The 14,911-nt window shown below is 45.2% G+C and overlaps 1 protein-coding gene across 2 annotated transcripts in view; it reads left to right on the forward strand.

Annotated features, from left to right (window-relative positions):
- cntln (centlein, centrosomal protein) overlaps positions 1-14,911 on the forward strand; it is a 103,221-nt gene that overhangs the window by 46,924 nt on the left and 41,386 nt on the right. For both annotated transcript variants that reach the window (XR_015866163.1, XM_088419660.1), the window contains exons 13-17: positions 1,135-1,235; positions 5,157-5,254; positions 6,401-6,918; positions 11,309-11,375; positions 14,788-14,869. Coding sequence is in view for 1 of the 2 variants with exons in the window: in XM_088419660.1 (XP_088275786.1) it covers positions 1,135-1,235; positions 5,157-5,254; positions 6,401-6,918; positions 11,309-11,375; positions 14,788-14,869 (866 nt within the window). In the remaining variant the exon portion in view is untranslated. The remainder of the gene's footprint in view (positions 1-1,134; positions 1,236-5,156; positions 5,255-6,400; positions 6,919-11,308; positions 11,376-14,787; positions 14,870-14,911) is intronic.

The following is a 14,911-nucleotide window of genomic DNA, read 5'->3' on the forward strand; positions in this document are numbered from 1 at the left end:
TATTCTCACTAGATGTTCACTTGGTGTCCTAATAATAACTTGAAAGTGCAAAGTCTCCAGAATGGCGCCGCGTAATTAGCCTTTAGCAGGAATCAAGCTAATTGCGGAGTGGTAATTGGGCACACCTTCCGCGGTCGGGTTGTCTGTTGCGTTGCGAGCAAACGCGCCGCGCCGCGACCTCCTACCTTGGCGTTTCATCTCACTTGTCACTTTGATTTCCATGTGAATAAATAAAACAGGCTTTAATTAATTTCTTCATGTCATCTTTTCCGCGGGGATCGTCAATGCGGAGCACGGGAGCCCAAAAGGAAACGAGTAGCAAATGTTACCGCGTAAATGGAGTTCACGGTGGAATATTTGCGGATAATTTACACTCATGACGGTTGAGTCGAAAATAAAGCAAGTTGAATGATTTCAAAAGGGATTTACTGACTTTTTGGTCCTTCTCAAATACTAAACCACACTTGTCCAATTAATTATAAATAGCCAACTTTTATTACATTTTGATGGTCGAATTTAGGTTTTTACTCATTTGTGCTTTTAGATTTTAGAATAATCTCCATTAAATCGTGTTCTATGAGTCTAATTTGCAAACTGAAACAGCGCATTTGAGTCAACATCATTTGTTAAATAGTGATCAGTAGGAACGGCAACTGTGTCGGCATCAAAGTGCGCACTGTCGTTTCCGTTCATCATGCCAGCCTATATGGAGCACGCCAGCCTATATGGAGCACTCCAGCGCTGATTTATGCTAGACTCAGCTTTTACAGAACCCGAGCTACAAGTAAATACTGGCATACTGTATGTCAGTCAATGTTCGGGTAATGGAGTCGTTTTGCGCCTTGAATTGGCGATTGAACACGATTTCAGAACAACGTCGTGCTGTTTGTTTCGGGAGTTGGGAGAAACATTCGGAAAAGAAAGACTTCCTGGGATGTTAGGCCGTGAAACAGTGCCAGGAACAACTTCAAAATAAGAGTACCAAGGTCGTTAATGTTGAGGTTAATGTTTTCTCGAGGACTTTATACCTCGTTTTTCACCCAACAGTTTACAGAGTGTAAAACTGATCTCATTATATAGTTCAGTTGATTTTTTTTTTTTTTTTAAAGTACCTTTTCATGTCCATTAATGCAGGACCGGTTTGGAAGAAGAGCTGGACATGTTTCGAGTCCAGGCTGCGACGGACCGGGCCACGGTGAAGGAGCTCCACTTGTGTCTCACTGAAGAACACCAAGGTGAAACAGAATTTATTTTTATTTAAAAGTCAGGGCGGCACAGTGGAATGGTTCGCGCATCGCATCACATTTAAGAGACCCGAGTTCAATAATGGCTGACTGCGGCTGTCCTGAGTTTGCATGCTCTCCCCGTGCCCACGTGGGTTCTCTTCGGGTACTCTGGTAGATGTACGATTTATGAATTCTCGTATTACTTAATTTCTTGCAGCAAAGTAATATTGCTCACGGCTTTTCCTGTGTGAAAATGTTTAGATCTCAAACAGCGCGTTTGACTCGCATCCGTGCCAATTTGCCAGCCGAATTAACGAAGCGACTCTCGGCGGAATTAATTGGACAACTCAATTAGGACTTGATCAACCCCATTTCTAATTGATCGGTAGATCAAACACTGTTCATTTTGTCAGCGAGAAGCGTTGGCAATGTTTAAAAAGCACATCGCTTTTAATTCACTTTGCAGCCTTTTGTCAGTCGGTGACCAGCGCAACCGCCATGGCTTTAATTAAGCAGTTCAATAACAAATCTGTCCTGGATCACTTTAATTTTCCTCACCACCAATGATGGTGTCTGCTGGTAGAGGTGCTCGCGTTTCATTAAAGGATGGCACTAATTACAATGGAGCGTCCTTTGCTATTGACACTCGAGGCAGGAAGTGAAAGTATTGAGCTCCTTGGAAAGGACAAATAATCGCTGCATGGAAACTTTGTCTTTTTACATTTTCTTTTAGTGTTTTACGCGACCATAACGTGGGTTTTGTGATTATTAATGATACAAGTAAATGTTTTTAAAAGATGGGTAATTACAGTCACAATTAGAGTGTCGTTTTTATAATCACGCTAACTTAATTTTTAATCTCTAATGCTATGCTTTCTGTATGCTGATTAGATCCATTTTTATGCATCCGGGGTTTGGAAAACAAAGGTCATTCACGGTGATACAGTGATATGAATTATTTGTAAGAAGTTGCTCAATTTAAGCCTACCAAATAAATGCGAAGCACCCGGCTGTGACTTCAGCCACAGCTAACAACAAAGACACGAATGTTGTAAACTAAAACTAAACTCGGGGAAAACCTGCATTTAACCAAGTCTGTGAAGCACAGGATGGATATATATTTATCTTGAGAACATGAGAGCAGGGAGAAGAAAAATGACACAGTCTGCCCTTCCATCATCTCCTATTAAATGCGCGACATTTTCGTAGTCAAATTTATCACAAGTCTCAGAATTTTCCAGGCAATACTGGCGCAATTTCCTTCAATCCGTAAGGCGAAAAGGAGCCTCAAAATAGCAGTCGAACTCGGAAAAGGAACGGAAAAGGAAGAAAACAAAAATCTTCGCAACGAACCCTTTTAGTGACAGCCGCCTCTGACGCGATAACGTTTGGCAGATCTGGCGTCGAAACCTTTGAAATTATTCATCTAATCACTCGCGGCCCCCGTCGCCAACAGTTTGGAACCCGCACGTCAGGAGTCGTGAGGAGCTCACCTCAACAGTCCTGGAAAATAAGTTGTGAGCGGCTACAACGTTGACTCCTGAAACCTCTGTGACCTGATCAAAGAGCTTCGGGGTTGAGGCGTTCGCACAAGGATTATCTCTAACGAAAGGCAGCACATGAAAGGGAGCGGGCCTTTGTGCCGTAGCCCATGAACAGACATAGGAGGGGACACTAATGTATGCCGCCGCGCCAGGACCTCCTCCTCCAACAGCGGGCGACTAGGGAGCCACCGTGTCTTCTTATCAAGGTGGTGCCGAGGTGACAACTCCCAATCCGTCGGAGGTGGATCATTTACTCCCGGCGCCGGTTCTGTATACCCAACCAACGCAGCGGCCCTCCCGTCCTAGCGGGTGCTCCTTTTGATTGGATGTGACATGCCGAGAAGACAAAAGAGCCGGCTAATTCGAAGTAACAAACTTCCCGGGACAAAGCATCAACGCAACACGAGGGAGCTGAGATTTTTTTTTTTTTTTTTTTACTTTGTCCTTCTTTTGTCTTTGACGCCGCTCAGATAACTGACCTGAAATGTCCATGTCAGTGCAAATTATTTGGGTCATCAGAGGATCGGTGGTTTGCTTGTTTGCGCGTCCGAGGAACTGTCATTGAAGCGCACAGATCCCACAGTGACAACCCATGCAAATTCAAATCATTAACACACTGAGAACTGCAGAGGAAACAAAAATGGCTTTCCAAAATTATTAAAAGAACGTTATGCATTATAGCAACATTAAGTATAGCAACAATCGCAATAATATTGTTATTTATACCAGTGTTTCTCAAATAGTGGGATAATGCCAGTGAAAAGATTGTATTTGCAATTAAGATTTTTTTTTTCAGGCACTTTGATGCACTCGGTTACTTTTTTCCCTTTTAGACTAAGCCGTAACCTGTATAAACGCTGTAAAAAGTCATTACTAGTCATAGAAAGTCGATTCATAATGATTTTTCCTTTTGTTAATATTAAAAAAGATACAGGTTTCTGTATGGTTATAAACATTACCGCATTTTCCACACTATAAGGCGCACCGGATTATAAGACGCATGTTCAATGAATAGCCTATTTTTTTTAAATTTCGTATATAAGGTGCACCGGATTATAAGGCGCGTATATAAGGCGCACTGGATTATAAGGCGCGCCGCCAGCTTTTAAAAACATTTAAGGCTTTTAGGTGCGCATGAAATCGGAGCTAAAGTAGTCGCTGGGGCGCATTTGCATTCTGTTATGTGTCCACTAGATGGAGCCGCACTCAAGGGAATGTCTACTCAATCGGAGAAATCAGCAATTTCTGCAGTCGGCGCATGATATGATCCATATATAAGGCGCACTGGATTATAAGGCGCGCCGCCAGCTTTTAAAAACATTTAAGGCTTTTAGGTGCGCATGAAATCGAAGCTAAAGTAGTCGCTGGGGCGCATTTGCATTCTGTTATGTGCCCACTAGATGGAGCCGCACTCAAGGGAATGTCTACTCAATCGGAGAAATCAGCAATTTCTGCAGTCGGCGCATGATATGATCCATATATAAGGCGCGCTGGATTATAAGGCGCGCCGCCAGCTTTTAAAAACATTTAAGGCTTTTAGGTGCGGAAAATACGGTATATAGATAATAATTGTATTCATAGTCAGTGCAAAATTTGACAAGCAGTGTTATACGATGATACTCCAGCTGTATTCCTAATCCTAAAATTATCCTACAGTAGTGAAAGAAGACTCCTAACGTAGACCGGTAGTATAGCTGCGTGTAAACGCCTCCAGGTGTCCGTGTACACTCTTCATAACATCTGTGCACGCTCCTGATGACACCTGCAAAACCTTTCATCGGTCCCATTTGCACAACAGCAGGTACAATTGACAATTGTTATCGCTTCCTCGCCAAACAGGTGGATATACCAGAAGTGCGCTTAACCGTACACCGCGATGAGTACGTCTTCTTTTTTTTTATTTATATCGAGTAGTGTTATGTGTCACGGTTGACGGTGAGATTCTCAGCATGTTAGTCCGTGCATATAAGCTGTCCATCGGGGAAAGCGAGCGGACTACAAAGCAGCTCAGCCCGAGGCTGTACAGCGTTCACCAGAGATTGAAGTACTTCTCGCATTTGTTTACGATCCCTTGAGAGAGGTTGCATGTTATATGCTTTTTCAACATTGTTTTCCCATTTCCTTGTGGACCATTAGAGAAATACTTCTCTGTTATTGAGGATGAAGATGACTGGCTAAAAAGTCTGAAAATTCTTCCTATTTTCGGGTTTGACTGGCAGGAGCGGGGAAAAAAAAAAAAATTGCTTTACAAATGTGCCGACGAAGTAAATTAAGCCAATAGCGGCGCTAATAGATTTAATGCAGCCCGCTTTTTATGGTCCTATTGACTTAGCCGGTGGGGTTTGACGCACACTGTCACAACAAGCACCTTTGTTCTCTTGCACAGCACTGCTTCACAAAGTGGAAGAGGAGCGCCGGGTCAAAAGCAGTTCTCCGAAAAGACCCTCTGTTTCCTCTAAGCGATTGGAACAGTCATTTATGAAGGTACAGCGCTATGCCATCGTTTAAGTGTTCTTTGTCACCACTAAAGGAACGAACAGAAAAAAAAAAGCAGACAGACTGAGCACAATGGCTGGGAGGAAATTACCTTCGAGTCTGTCTGTCGTGAGTCGAACGTGCGCGCTGATTTAGTCTTTTTTTTCTGTCACATTGAACTCGGTGTCTCATCGTGTCTTCGAGTCAACCAAAAATGTTTTTTCTGTCAATTGGCAGTGCGTTAGGTTTAATTAGTCATCAAAAAAGCCAACTTCATTCCCATACTTTTAAGTGTTACTTTGTCACGGTTATGTGAGGAGCGGAAATTGGAACCAGAAGCATATAGGACATAGAATTGAATATGAGGAATCTTTATTCGCAACAATCCATTGTGAAGACAGCAAGAATTTAGACTCGGAAACTAGACTCAGAGGCTAGATTGTACAGTCCATTGATCTGTACATACAGTAGACACGAGAGCAGGGGTGTCAACCTCATTTTTATCGAGGGCCACATTGAAGGTATAGTTTCTGTCAGAGAGCCGGTTTGACTGTGAAATCAAATCAATTTTAAGTGTCTTTGTCACACTTCCTCCTAGTTTGGAAATCGGAGGCCAGTAAAGACTTTTCAAAACAGAGATCGGGAACAAAAAAGGCTTGTTTTTGCGAATTTGGTATTTTAACCAGAAACTTGAAGTCAAATCACCAATTCACGGGCCACATATAATGATGTGGTGGGCCAGATATGGCCCCCGGGCCTTGACTTTGACACCTGTGCACTAGAGAGATGAAATTTCATCCAAATGGAGGCATGTCAAATTTCAACATGGCACAGCCACCTAATTATCACGCTACCAGGACTGCACCATCCCTTGGGTAAAACACTGCAGGAAAGATAGGGAAGAAAATCACCATAAAATAGTCCAAATAATGCACAATTTGATATTGTGACGTTGACTTAAATTTAGGAGTTTTTGTTTCCCAACCAAAAATGATTTTTGCACTTGCTAAAAAAAAAATATATATTTCATTGGGTTTACATTATTGAGATAAGCTTTAGAACTACTGATCTTAGCATTTCACCATTTGTAATACAAATGCCTTATATGCAAAACTTATTTGTACGACTGAGGCCCCAAATCCTTTATTCCCCGAGATTGAGCATCTGGAGCAGAGGATGATGTCCCTGGAGGGCGAGACGGAGCTTCTGAGGGAAGAGAAACAGCAGCTCCTTGAGGCCAACGAAGAACTGGCCGGCGACTGCCGCAGACTGCAAACCTCGCTGGATCGTCTGCAAAGCCACGAAGCCGCCCGTCTCCAGACGGCCCAGGCCCGGACCCGGGCCCTGGCCCAGGCCCAGGAGGGGCGCCATCGCGGCGAGGTCGACGCCCTCCAATCCCGGCTGGCCGCCTCGCGCGAAGAATCGTCCGAGCTCCGGCGCCGCCTCCTGAAGCTGAGGCAGGAGATGGGCGTCCTCAGGGCGGCCAGGGACTTCTACAGGAAGCGCGCGGCGGGAGCTCCCGGCAACGTTAGCGGCAAGTTGAAAACAATTAGGCTCGGGGCTTCGTTACGCCGGCGCGGCCACCCGAGCGTCATCCCCAATCAAGCCATCAGCCGGCAAGGCCGCAGCACCGGCCCCTCGAAGGACGAGTGGGAGGACATGAGCGCAGCGAGGTAATGATACACACGCACATATCCGAGCTCGTTATTTTTCGGTGTTTAGAGCGGGCTGGCGGGCCACGGAGCATCGAGGGGACAACGCGCATATGCAAAACATAAGCAAATGGGTGATTGAATTTCACCCTCCTGTCTAGTTGGTATTCAAGAGCCAAGCAGGAATACAAGCAGGAATGATAGAGAGACGGCGAGAGGAGGGGGCCAAACCGCTGTCAGATCCCGTCAAGTGTCCTGGGACGGCTCGCTCGGAGCTTATTGACTAAAATTTGCATGCAAAATTAGAAGTCTCTGTGTACAAAGTTGAAGCGGTGCCAGAAAAGCCCAGGGATAAGGGGGCCGCCAAAGTCTCCGTACCTTTCAGCGGGGCCATTCTCACCCGCTCGTAATGCGGCCCTGGAATTGACAGTTTGGCAGTTTGATTTAATATACCGGTCCTTTGCATATTCACCAACGCCCCCCGCCTCCCCTTTTCAACCCGCCCTTGACAGCTTTAAGGATCCCCCTGCAAGCACTAAACCACCTACCGTACACGCGGCGAACTTCGCCCCGCGCCTCGTTGTGTTGCTTGTCAATTCACAGATGTGTCTTTGCCACTTTCTCTATTTGTGCCAAACACACACATACCAACAGGTTTGTCTTACTATCATAGCGGGTCCGTCCCATTGACGTAAAGCGTTTCCTCGCTCCTCGCCGTAATCATAGCAACCGAATGCCCATTCCTAACCCTTGCCCTAATCTAAACGAAAATGGAATTCAAACCTAAACTCTAAAACCAAGTCTTGACACACAAAAACAGTCTGGACTAGTGGAGCCCACCAAAATGTCCCCACAAAGACAAGTTCCCAAAAAGATTGTTCAGCCCAGAATTTAGCAAAAACAAACACACACGGCACACAGGTTTGTCTTCTTATTAGCCAGCCCGTTGACATAATGCATTTCCTAACCGCTGACCCTAACCTCAACCATCACGACTGATTGCTTAACCCTTACCCTAATCACAACCAAAATCCAATTCAAACCTAAAATCGAAAATAGGCCTTGACTCTGAAAAAGTGGTCTGGACTATTGCGGCCCACCAAAATGTCCCCACAAGGACAAGAGGTCCCCACGAAACTGTAAAACCCGAAACATGAGATCCATCATGAAGCAAAGACAAAGACATACACACAGACATGCAGGTTTGTCTTAGTGGGGTCATCCTATTGGCATAATGCAGTTAGCGTAGCCGCTAACCATAACCATAACCATTACTGCCGATCGCATAACCCTAATATTGATCCGAATCTCAACCAAAATCCAATTCAAACCTAAACTCTAAGCAAGCCTTGACTCTCAAAAAGTGGTCTGGATTAGTGGAGCCCACCGAAACCCAAAATATGAGCCCCACCATGTAGCATAAACAATCACACACACGCAGCTTTTACCTCCTTACTGGGGCCATCCCATTGCCATTATGCGGTTCCTCGCTGCCAACTGTAATCTTAACCATCACAACCGATTGCCTAAACCTAAGCCTTAACCTAACCTCAACCAAAATCCAATTCAAAACCTAAACCTTAAAACCAAGTCTTGTCTCTCAAAATGCCCCCACATTGAAAATAGGTCCCCACAAAGAGCATAAAACTAAGCACATGAGCCCCACCACGTAGCAAAAAACAAAAAACCCCACACACACCCTACTCTCCTCGCCTTAATTTAGTCGGATAAATTTTGAATGACCCTACTCGGCTCGGTACCAGATGTCTACAAGCTGTTTAACACTCTCTAAATTAAGACCCATCGACAGTAATTATTTCATGTATGTTTTATGCAAAAAAGCCACTGAGCCGTTTATTGAGTGATGCTCGGAATGATTTGATTTCAAACACTCGGAGCTATTGCTGATATTTAGTCCCTCGCCTCCCACTTCCTCTCCCCCAGCACCGCCCGCTCGCCGACTAATTCATCAGACCGTAATCCACCCCCGACCCACTGGAGGCAGTTTAACGGGGACCGGGTGAAGCGAGGCCTCGGCTTTCCAAATGCCCTCCGCGTGGCTAATAAGCAGCCGTCTAATAGACGCTTTACCTGCGAGGAAGGATCTGAGCGGATTTGCACACACCTCGTCAAAACTGAGATGTTGTCTTACTTAAGGCACCTGTCCACGCATTTCTTAGCCGTACTATAAAGCCCTGGCGCCTTTCTCATCTGGCGGGGGCCCTTCTTGTCGGACCATGCCGTATTTCTGCCTAAAGAAGTTTATTTTCAAATATGACAAAGGCGTCGGGCCCGTTAAAAGATGCTGACGTGTCTTTTTTGGCGCTCCCGCTCCCTGTCTCTCAAGTTTTTAACAGCTGGAGGCGCTTGCCTGTTTTGACCACATCAGCAATTTTCTTCTTTGAGGTTTGGACTGAATAAAAGGGTGCGCAGGGATCGTAAGGTGAATTGTCGTATGACGGGCAATCGAAACCTATGCTAATTAGCTAATGCATGCAAAACCCCAGATAAAAACGTCAGAATTGTATATACGTATTGCAAACTAGTAACAACATAGTATAGTAAGTACTTCATATATATAACATACAATTATATAATGAAATAACATCCTAAATAAAAATTATATAAAGGAAAAATGAAATTTTCCTTTGGAGTGAGGTGACTTAAGCTAGTATTCGCAATGATGCGTGTGCCATCTTTGTATTTCGTTTCCATAGTAATCAGCCTCAGTCTCCCTTTTACATCACTACCAATTTTGGGACCCATGGCTAACCAAATAAAGTTTGAATTAAGCCCTAAAATGTACAATAAATTCATGCAATATCGTAGAAGCTCACATCTCAGAGACAGCGTGACGCCAACCAATAACAACCCAGCATCTTAGGGCCACCGTGACACTGACCAATAGCAGACCAGCATCTTAGGGACGCCGTGACGCAGACCAGCATCTTAGTGACGTATGAGCGGAGCGCGACTCGCACAGTCATATGCACACCGATCGCCAAGTTAAGTATGGTGATGCCGTAAGGCGGGAAAAAGGCTGTAAAAAGGGGACGAAAAAACGTAGTATTCCTCTTTGTAACGTGAAAAAAAACATAAGCTAGGGACGCCGTAACCCGGGGGTCCACTGTATTTATCTTTGTTAATTATATATTTGTTGCGTGTATGGTGACTGCCACCTGTTGTGTGCGGCTAGCAGGTGAGTGAGTGGGTAAGCAAGTGAGAAAGTGAGTCCGAGCAGGAGGAGCTTTTGAGTAACCCTACCTCCTTGTTATCCCATTTGGTAGGCTACAGGCTCCACTTTAGGTTGACATTCAAGGGCTGCTAGCCTGATAGCTTAAAACTTGAGGTAGCATCACAGTCTCTACCCTGCTGTGCTACAAGAATCACTTCTTTTTTGAAAGCTACTTTAACATTCCTGCCTGTGAACAAGGATGGACTCGCCCGGAGGTTCAGTCTGCTCGCTTCTTTTTTTGAAAATAATGCGGTAACATCCCAGCAAAATTGAACAGCTTGTTAGCTGCAACTAACTCCGCCAACCAACTGCCTCTTGTCTAGCTCGTCCCATTACCGTGATTATTATAAGAATATGTTTATGTGGAAAATGTGCGTCATAACTCGGCTTATGTGGCTTCAATGTTGTCGCAAAAATAACGACTATTTAAGTTACCACTTATAGAGCGCACACATACTTTTGCCCTTCATTTTTGAGGAAACAAAAGTGTGCCCTATATTTGAGGAATGACGGTAAGCATATAAAACGAGGCTTGAAAACCCAACTTGCTGGGGACCCGGCAAGCACCCTCGCAGGTCCGTCTCAACCCCCCCTGACCGCTTTTAACCCTAACTAGCCTCCGGCCTTGTCATGTTCCTGTTAGATCCCCTTACCGCGGTCTCTCCCTCCGCTGCCTTTCCCCCGCGCTCCACCTTAATAAACCCACCGGCGTAAATGTCACTGGCTTCCACCTTCACGTCAAAGGTCACTGTCAATAAACGTGCATGTGCGCGCGGGTGTCTCATAGAGCGCGTCTCCCGTTGCTGTCCATCAGACGCGAGCCGCTTTGCTTCCCCTCTACCGTATACCTCTCGCTCACGTCTGTCACACGTTGGCGGGCTAATGAAGGCCACAGCCGCTCTCATACATGTTGATGCATTCACTGTCGGCAACAGACGCCGCACTTTTTCCACTTAATTTACACCCGCATTTACACTTCCTGCTTAGAAATTGGATGGGGCATTGATTTTCTGTTAAAAGGTAGGAGGAGAGCTTGAAATGCACATATTTTGCTTCAAGTCAACTAAATCAACCATAAAAGGCAAATTGGATTTTTTTGGGGGGGCCAAGGGTGGTACAAACAGACTGGGCTGGGAGTCAACTCCGGCTTGTAATGAACTTCAACTTTCTCCGCAGCGACAGTGAGGAGTACTCAGACAGCCTCAACAGCGCGCCGTCAGGGACAACGCTTCAGAAGAGGAAGGTGAGGCTACCCTGCTGATTTGGAGTTTTAACATGGATGCAATATCGCCCGTTTAGTGCTTAAGCCCACCTATCATAAATCACCACAGCTGTCAGTTTCAGACCTGTACCATCAGCATATTTTTCCACAATTAATGGTCTACGTTTCCCCCAATTAACGCTACTGTGGTTCACATAATTAAAAGCGGAATGACTGTCCGGTGTAAATATTATGAAAGGGTCTTAAAAGAGTAGCTATACAGGCAGTCCGGGTTACGCGGGACTCGACCTACGCCGTTTCGACTTTACGACGCCCGAGTCTCATCCGCAAGAGCGTTGAATTCTCCGCGCCATTTTTACCCTCCTTTTTCACGTTATGCCCCTCGAAAAGAAAACAGAATCTTCAAGATATCCTGGTCCAGGATCATGGACGAAAATTCTCATCTTTTAAAATAGTAACAAAAATAATGATATCATTCTCGTCAAATATGTTGTTTTTTATGGAGGGTAGCTGACACCCTTGACTAGTGCTTATCTAATTCTACCGAATGAGCACTGTAGTGATAACTGTGACCATGTGATGGCATTGTTTTCATGCATACAACACACATATTACATACTTGTAATTCTAAGTAAGGAATGCGAATCAATCTTTGATTTGCTATTGACATAGCACACAATATTCTGTCGGCCTTGAAAGAGTGAAAATGCTAACTATACTAAGCACTCTAGAGGTTGCCTTTTTCGCCAATGCTTGGTAATGAAAGAGTTAACTTGAGTGTGCCATTTTTCGCATGCGCCTGTGGGAGCTTTAGGGGCATTACGGTAAAGGCAGCAATAAACCCGAGGACTGCCTGTAATTTAAACAGCGTTTATGGATGTATTTTTGGGAGGGGTATGCAGAATACAAACTCGACAGGTGACGAGAGGTGGCACATGGCAAGTTGGGTCAAACTATTGTAGTATGTGGGGAGAATCCAAATTTTTATAATATTGAATAACCTACTGAACATAAAATTGGTTTTATGAACTAATTCTCCTGAAACATTTCATTATTTCAATATTTTTTGAAAGGATTCTTGCATGTTTGTTTGTTTGTTTCCTTTAAAATCTCAAGTACCCATGAATTTCCTTCAAGTACCCCCAGGTGTAGCAGTACCCCCCATTTGAGAACCAGTGCCTCAGATCAGTCATCCGTTGTTGTTATCGTAAGTCGTCCCTCTCCCTTGAATTATTTTGGACAAGAAGGAAAAAGCCACTGCTAAGTTCTGCCTTCCTTGCCAGAAGTTTACAAGAATTGTTGCGTCCGTCACTCCGTGTCAACGTTATACATTTTTAAACCAACCGCTTTCTGCGCTGCTTTGTTCGAAAAGACTTTCAGTCTCTTCAGGCCATAAAGCCCGTTCGGTGCTCTCGTGTCCATCAAATGTCTTCGCGGTAGAACATGGTAACCCCCAAACCCCCGACAGAGACTTCTTCGAAGGAGTGAGTGGAAAGAGTGAACTTCCTCTACTTTGACAGGTAGACGGGAATCGTGATTCCCGCCATGTTCCACCTAAGTCAGTTGCTGTACATTAAGTCATACGTTCCTTATCAAATACTATACGAAAAGGTTAACATAGGCAAATTTTATTGGTATTTAACTCTTTCCCAAGCGTCATCGGATAAGGCAACCCCTAGAGCCCAGGTGTGGAACTCCAGTCCTGGAGGGCCGGTATCCTACATGTTTTCAAACCTTTTCCCTCAAAAACACCTGATTCAAATGATTGGGATCATTTCGAAGCTCCCGCAGAGCTTGCTAATGAGCTAATTATTTGAATCGGGTGTGTTGGGGAAAGAAAACCGGAAAACATGCAGGATGCCGGCCCTCGAGGACTGGAGTTCGACACCTATGCCCTAGAGTGACGATTTTTAGCATTTTCGCTCATCTTTGAAGGCCAATGGAATATTGTCTGCGATGTCTTTGTAAACATTGGACGCTATCGTATAAAAGATTGATTTCCATTCCTAGCTTAGAATTACAAGTATGTAATGTATGTGTAGTATGTGTGGCTTTCTTCCCCATGCGACATTGCCGTCTAATGGTCACAATTCATCACTCCAGTGCTCAATTGTTTTAAAAACTAAGCACTAGTCAAGGGTGTCAGCTACCCTTCCACGAAAAAACGTATTTGACAAAAATTCCCGTCTGACCATTTTTGCGTCATCCACATCATCCTCGCAGTATTTTTTGCAAAGTGATGGCGCGCTCCTTGTAGTGCACAGGTGTCAAAGTCAAGGCCCGGGGGCCAGACCCGGACCGCCGCCTCACTTTTTGTGGCCCTTGAAATGCTGATTTGACTTCAGGTTTCTGAGAAAAATACCAAAATTGCAAGTTGTCTCTAACTTTTAAAAATGTGGGGGAAGGAAAAACAAACATTTTCTTATCCTCCAAATCTCTTTTGAACAGTTTTTGCCGGCTTCTGATATCAAATCCTGGTAAATGTGTGATCAACACACTTAAAATGTATTTGAATTCACAGTCATTCCGGCCCTCTGACAGAAACTATCACTACAATAAAAATGTGTTTGACACCACTGTTGTAGTGTGACAACTAAATGCCCGTACCATTTTTGTTGACAAGTTGCCACCACTTGGGTGAAATTTCAGCTCCCTAGTGTCTTCTTTCAATGCCATGCCTTTTATGTTAAATACCTTCAAAGTAAAGATCACAGGATTGGACAAAATACCCTACGAGGGTTAAATTCTGGATTTTGAAAATGGCGAACTGGAAACGCAGCCGTGTCAAGGTGAGTAGTTACAGCGCGCCGCGGAATCCGTTCCCCCGGTTCCAGCTTCACTTACCGCACCCCGCGGCTCCTCCCAGGCTGATTAGCAGCACGACTCCCATCACCTTTACGACGAGCTTTGGTCTTTAACTGTTCATCTCCTGTCGCCCCAGCGCGGCTCGTTGTGATCAAACACGCCGCTGATGAAATCATACCTGATAGTCACAGGAAGCAAACAGAGAGAGGATGGCGAGGGAGCGGAGTCGGGGGGGAGGGGGGTTGGGGGGGCTGGCCCTCTTTGATGTCACTACAAACGATCTCGCGCTCGGGAGATGTCACACATACGCGCAAATGACTGCGCTGAGACATGTCATACCGTAGCGGCGCATCAGGACTCGGAGACAGTGATTGAACAAAGGCGGCCTTCCGCCAGCTCCCGTCACGGCTAATATCGCTGAGCGACGTCGGCCGGGAAAGTCGGGCGAGAGCGCTCAGGTGAATTATTAAAGCGGCGGGTGATTTGTCTTGTCGTGTTAACGCGAAAGCGGCCTGTGATCACGGTGTCGTTAGGAGCCGCGTTGCGGCAAGCGCAACATGTCAACCGCTTGTGTTAGATTATGCGCTTGCTTTTCATCACTGTCTCCTGACTGCTCTTGTGCTTTTAGCTCGACAGGTGTCAGACAAACGCCGACGTGCGAGCGCTGGCGGCGGATTCCGGCAGGAAGCACCCCCGCGTCGCCCATCAAGGTAGGCATCGTTTGCGTATCGCGCTTAACCAAAAATCGGCCC

This window comes from Hippichthys cyanospilos, chromosome 7 (genome assembly GCF_059441005.1).
Source record: "Hippichthys cyanospilos isolate Australia breed blue-spotted pipefish chromosome 7, RoL_Hcya_1.0, whole genome shotgun sequence".
Taxonomy (NCBI): domain Eukaryota; kingdom Metazoa; phylum Chordata; class Actinopteri; order Syngnathiformes; family Syngnathidae; genus Hippichthys; species Hippichthys cyanospilos.